The 6293-nt window shown below is 51.2% G+C and overlaps 1 protein-coding gene across 1 annotated transcript; it reads right to left on the bottom strand.

Moving 5' to 3' along the window:
- Positions 1–3990: 3990 nt before the first annotated feature.
- Positions 3991–5599, bottom strand: LOC133211164 (olfactory receptor 2AT4). Its single transcript, XM_061351324.1, is given in 4 exon segments — positions 3991–4239; positions 4242–4326; positions 4951–5416; positions 5418–5599. Coding segments are annotated over 4 exon segments (945 nt in total). The 3' UTR covers positions 3991–4027.
- Between the last annotated feature and the right edge of the window lie 694 nt (positions 5600–6293).

Consider the following 6293-nt stretch of genomic DNA (forward strand, 5'->3'; position numbering starts at 1 on the left):
CAAGGCAGAAGCTCTTCCTATGAGGGTGCTGAGGCGCTGGCACAGGGTGCCCAGAGAAGCTGCGGCTGCCCCATCCCTGGCAGTGCTCAAGGCCAGGTTGGACACAGGGGCTTGGAGCAAGCTGCTCCAGTGGAAGGGGTCCCTGCCCGTGGCAGGGGTTGGAGCTGGAGGAGCTTTAAGCTCCCTTCATCCCACCCCATCCCGTGTTTCTGTCTGATTCTGTCCCAAAGCAGAGGCACACAGGGAAGACCGAGGGTTTCATGGAATCAGCCAGGTTGGGAAAGAGCTTTAAGCTCACCCAGTGCAACCATTGCCCCACGGCCACCACTGCCCCATGGCACTGAGGGGGTGTGAACCCTTGCAGGGCCGGTGCCTGCAGCCCTGCCCTGGGCAGCCTGTTCCAATGCCTGAGCACCCTCTGGGGCAGGAATTGGTCCTCAGCTCCATCTAAACCTGCCCTGGTGCAGCTTGAGGCCGGTTCCTCTTGTCCCATCCCTTGTGATGGCCACTGGAAGGTGCCCAGCTCCTGGTGGGGTTTGCAGCTGGGTGGATTTCCAAGGAAGGAATGAGGAAAGCCACCAAGCAGGGAAGCTGCAGTAAAGCCTCACTTGGGAACGGCTTCCCCCTGGGGTTTGCCCATAGGGTTTCACTTCTTCTGTGTACAAGAAAAGCCCTTTTCCCCCCTGGCCCTGCCTGTTTCCGACCTCCACAGCATCATGAACCCAGAGCAAATGTCACGGAGCGCTCCAGGAGGGAAGGAATGCAGGGAAAGGCAGAGAAATCCATGCCAAGAGCAGAGGGAGAAGGCAGATATTTGCATCCCCATGTGCTGCTGGTGCAAACAGCCCAAATACGGTGTTAAAGCACCATGGAAATGATGGATCCACACTCCAGCCCCTGGGATCTCTGCTCTGATGTGCCCTGGTGGAGCAGCTGGGTGACACAGACCCAGTTCTCACCCTGCAGTTCCTATTCTATTGACTAAGAAATGGAGATGTGCATTGCTCTGCTGCAGATGCGCCATTCCCAACGCAGATTCCTGGCTCTTCAATCCATAAACAGCCCTGGGAACCTCCCTGCTTTGTGTTTCCCTGCTGTGATGCTGCAGGAAGATCCCCTGTGAGCTGAGCAGAGCTGATCCTATTGAAAGAGAGAAGAACCCAGCCCACTCCCTCTGATGCGTGCCAGCATTTCCAGGTGCAGAGCATCCCACATGGAGAAACACAAGAGGCAAGATGACTGACCTGGGAATAGGGCTCTGTTTTCCATGTTGGCTATGGAGGGGCTCAGCTGCAGAGCTTGGCTGATGGATGGGAAAGGGGGGATGTCAGCTCAGGGGGACAGGGGATGCTGCTTGTGGTACTCAGGGGCTTCTTTGGAGGCTTTTGAGTGTCCCCAGCAAGGATTGTGCTTTGTAGTGGGGAGGAAGGTGCATGAGGGTACCCTTGGGTGCCTTCTCCATAGACCACGGTGGTGGGTGTGGAAAGCTCTCATAGGATGATGGAATGGTTTGGGATGAAGAGGGAAGAGCTTCTGCCTAAGAGCTCAGCTCAGTCTCCCCTCGGGCAGGTTCAAGCCATTCCCCTTGGCCTGGCCCTACAGGCCCTTGTCCCAAGCCCCTCTCCCAGTTCCCTGCAGCCCCTTTAGGCACTGGAGCTGCTCTAAGGCCTCCCCTTCAGGAGCCTTCTCTTCTCCAGGCTCCATCCAGCAAACCAGCGCTCAGAGGCTGCAGGTTCTGCTGCTCAGTGTGATGCTTATTCACGGTTTTCTGTGCCATATAAACCAGAGATGAAGGTTTGGAGCAGAAAATGCATTATGTGAATGCAGTGTCTTGTAAAAGGCAGCGGCGTGACCCTCTGGGTATGAGTATGATGCTATTGCTGCTGATAACGAATAATAGCAGCTGGGAATGGTTCCTAGCTGTTAGGTGAAGTTATTATAGTGCCAAAGGTGATGAATGAGGGAAGAGGAGGAAGCTTTTGCCTCCTGGCTTGGTAGTTCTATTCCATAATGTTATTCAGAGTGCTGGTTCTAACCCTCTGTACCCTGTTTGCTCTGACCTTGCCCTTCAATGCAGATGCTCAGCGAGGACAAGAGAAGGTTCCGGGGTCAGCATCTCACCCCTGTGGCTGCAGGAGCTGGTTTCCACCGTTATTTGTGGTTATGAGGCATCCCCCTGGACCACCATGGGAATTTAATGGCAGCTGGTTGCATCCTACCCACTGGCTCTGGGGGAAACCCAGATACATCCTTTCTCCATGGCTTAATAGTTCTTTTCCTGATGACTAGCCAAGGGAAGAGCTCAGCATTCCCCATTTCCTCATAGACCATGCGCTTCCTCTGGATTGGAATGAATTGTTAATCCCTTCCCAGCATCCCATCCCAGGGCTTTGGGAGGCGTTTCCAAGCTGTAGATGAATAAGGATGAGTTAGGAGATACCCCTCTGGGCTTGAGCATCTCCACAATGCCGGGCTCTGCACCGTTCCCTGCTCAGTGCTATGGCTGCTTCCTCTCATTGAGGCACTTGGAAAAGCAATGCAATCAAAATAATAGCTAAAATCCATATATTTAGGGCTTTTTTTCTTGGGAATAGAATGACTTGTCGAGAATAGTAAACCAATCCTCTATATATCAGGAGGGGATGCTGGAAGCATGAGGTGAGGATAATCTCTGTTTGATGATGGTGCAGCCAATACAAGATTATTCCATTGAGTTTTTATGATTATTCTCCAAGAAGAATATTAAAACATAAAGAGGTTTTTGGGGAAAAATCGTGGCAATAGTGAAAAGTTTGGGAACTGTTACAGTGAGAGCCTCTGAGCAGTCATTCCATGAGGAAGAGGTGGATCTTCTCATCTGTGAATTCACAGGGGCAGCAGGGATCTCATCTGGCATCAGACAGAAAGTGAAATGATGGGAAGTGAATAACAGTGAAGTGGAAACAAGGCTTAAATATAAGAGCAATAAGAAAAGAACATTTATTGATCATTATGAGTGGTTCTTTGCTGCTAAACACTTTGTTAGGAGGGGATTTGGGCTGAAAACTCCACTCTGGTTGGCCTAGAAGTGATGGAGCTTTGTGCTGTCTGAGACCCAAAGGCCACATTGGACAAAGTTGGGTCCAGGGGTAGTTGAATGATCCATGGTGCCCACTCACACAGTCTAATCCTAGGAGTCCCCAAAGCTCATTAGAGACCTCCAGGTCCTTTGGAAGCTCTTCAGGCACCTGAACTTGGTGTGGTTCTTAATGCTCCTGCAAGATCCCTGATGGAAACCTCTTTCTTAACCCAAGTGTAGGTCTCCTCTCATGGGGACAGGGATCAGTGCTGGGTTTTCCCATGCTAATGGACTAATGGGCATCTCTGTTCCCATCTGGATCCTGTGGTGTCTCCTCATGTGGAACACCAGCCTTTGCCTGAGCGTGGTGGCCACTTTAAGCAACCAAGATGATGCCGTGCCAATGTCTTCAGTGGCTCTTACAAGCTCACAGCTCCTGCTTGCATGGTGATGATAGAGAAGATGCTCTGCACATTGGGGACTCATGTAGTGGGAGTCTCATGATTCTGTGATTGATCCTCACCCAGGAGTAACAGCCCAGGGTCACCTCTATCACTCATGGGGAAAATAACTCCATCCACCCTCAAAGTGTTGAATGGAGGAGTCAAAATAACACATCCTCCTTGGTGCAGTGGGGAGGGCGATGTGTAAATGAAGGTGGCACCGCTCTAGTTCAGCTTTACTCAATGCATTTCTACCCTTATTTAGTGCATGTTCATTCTTATTTAATGCAATCACAGCTTTATTTAGTGCATCCTTGATTTAGTCACTGAAGGATAGAAACCAAAGAAGAAAATGACAAGTTTTACAGCAATTCTACTCAAACTTTCACAGAAATAGGCTGAAACACATTAACACGAGATATAGCACGGCTCAAGGAAACAGAACTCCAAAGATGATGATATCTTAATGAACCAGAGGGCTCAAGTGATAAATAGCATGAGGATTCCACACTACCACACATTTATTTTACCCAAATAAATAGAACTTTATAGAAAGGGAAGAGGTTTTCTGGAAAATGGACTTTTTAACAGCAGTTTTTACCTCCTTGTTGCATAAAGTGTAAATGATGGGGTTTAGCAAGGGAGTCAAAATAGAGAAGACAACGTTGCTGATTATGTGGACATCATTAGGGATGTCTGCTCTGTAGGACACGTATGCCATGGTGATGGAGGAGTAGTGCCTACCACGAGCAGATGGGAAGTACACGTTGAAAAGGCTTTCATGCGTCCTGCTTTGGAGTTGATCCTCAGTACAGAGAGGATGATGTGCCCTTGTGGCCAAGAAGGCCAATGGCATCCTGGGGTGTATTAGAAGGGGGGTGGTTAGTAGGTCGAGAGAGGTTCTCCTTCCCCTCTACTCTGCCCTGGTGAGACCCCATCTGGAATATTGGGTCCAGTTCTGGGCCCCTCAGTTCAAGAAGGACAGGGACCTGCTGGAGAGAGTCCAGCGCAGGGCAACTGAGATGATGAAGGGAGTGGAGCATCTCCCTTATGAGGAGAGACTGAGGGAGCTGGGTCTCTATAGTTTGGAGAAGAGGAGACTGAGGGGTGACCTTATTAGTGTATATAAATATATAAAGGGGGAGTGTCCCGAGGATGGAGCCAGGCTCTTCTCAGTGGCAAACAATGATAGGACAAGGGGCAATGGGTACAAACTGGAACACAAGAGGTTCCACTTAAACTTCTTCTCAGTGAGGTGACAGAACACTGGACCAGGCTGCCCAGGGAGGTTGTGGAGTCTCCTTCTCTGGAGCCATTCAAAACCCGCCTGGACACGTTCCTGTGTAACCTTATCTGGGTGTTCCTGCTCTGCAGGGGGATTGGACTGGATGAGCTTTTGAGGTCCCTTCCCATCTCTACCATACTGTGATGCTGTGATACTGTGATGATGTGGGCGTATGAGATGGTGACAAGCAACAGAGGGACAATTGACACCGTCATAGCGATGGAGAGCCCCAAGAAGGTCTGGAAGTTGGCACTGGAGTCCAAGCATGCATCGTGTACCACTGCCAGGTGGTCACAGAAGCAGTGGTGGACCCTGGCTGTGTGTCCATAGGCTAGTTGAGATGTCTGTGTGATGACGGGCACGGGGATGAGCAGCGCAGTGATCCAGGCACTTGCTGCCAGTTGGATGTTCATTCTGCTGGTCACCTTGGTTGGGTAATAGAGGGGGTTGCAGATGGCTTCATAGCGGTCATAAGCCATGACCACGAGGAGAAGTGCCTCGGTTACCATCAGGGAGTGAAAGCAGCCTTGGAAATAGATGGTTTTAGCGTTGGCCAGGAAGATCAGCAGCATTTTGGGCATGATGGTGGTGGTGAGCAGCACGTCTAACACAGAGAGGTGGAGCAGGAAAGTACATGGGTTTGTGGAGCGTGTGGTCTATCACAACCACGGTGATGATAACGGCGTTACCAGCCAGGATCAGCAGGTAGAACAGCAGGAACACAATGAAGAGCAGGGGCTGGGAACCCCGGAGAGCTGGAAACCCCACCAAGAAGAAGACTTTGGTGGAGGCATTGCTGCTGCAGCTTTCCATGGTGGGGCTGGTCAAGGGTGAAGAGGGAGCAAGGGGAACAGGGTGATGTGCAGGAAGACGTTTGTCTAAAGAGCTTTGCAGAGGTTCTGCAAGGAAAACATGTGTTGGAAGAGCTCTCACAGAGCTGAGCACACTGCAAGCCATGGCTCATTCCCTCTTGTCTCTAACTCCCAATTAAGATGATTTGAATTCACTTTTGATGATGCTGGAGCAGCTCTGCTCTGGAGCCAGGCTGAGAGAGCTGGGCTGGGGCAGCCTGGAGAAGAGAAGGCTCCTGAAGGGGAGACCTGAGAGCAGCTCCAGTGCCTAAAGGGGCTGCAGGAAACCTGGAGAGGGGCTTGGGACAAGGGCCTGTAGGGCCAGGCCAAGGGGAATGGCTTGAACCTGCCCGAGGGGAGACTGAGCTGAGCTCTTAGGCAGAAGCTCTTCCCTGTGAGGGTGCTGAGGCGCTGGCACAGGGTGCCCAGAGAAGCTGTGGCTGCTCCATCCCTGGCAGTGCTCAAGGCCAGGTTGGACACAGGGGCCTGGAGCAAGCTGCTCCAGTGGAAGGGGTCCCTGCCCGGGGCAGGGGTTGGAGCTGGAGGAGCTTTAAGCTCCCTTCAACCCAAACCAATCTGGTATTCTATTCTATGATTCCATGCAATCTGAAGCAATAGTTCATCCTCAGTACCTTTTCTATTTCCTGAGGAAAAGG

The sequence above is a fragment of the Neopsephotus bourkii genome, unplaced genomic scaffold (genome assembly GCF_033783945.1).
Source record: "Neopsephotus bourkii isolate Nb327-2 ecotype Australia unplaced genomic scaffold, CSIRO-AGI_Nbou_v1 NB_580, whole genome shotgun sequence".
Classification (NCBI taxonomy): Eukaryota; Metazoa; Chordata; class Aves; order Psittaciformes; family Psittacidae; genus Neopsephotus; species Neopsephotus bourkii.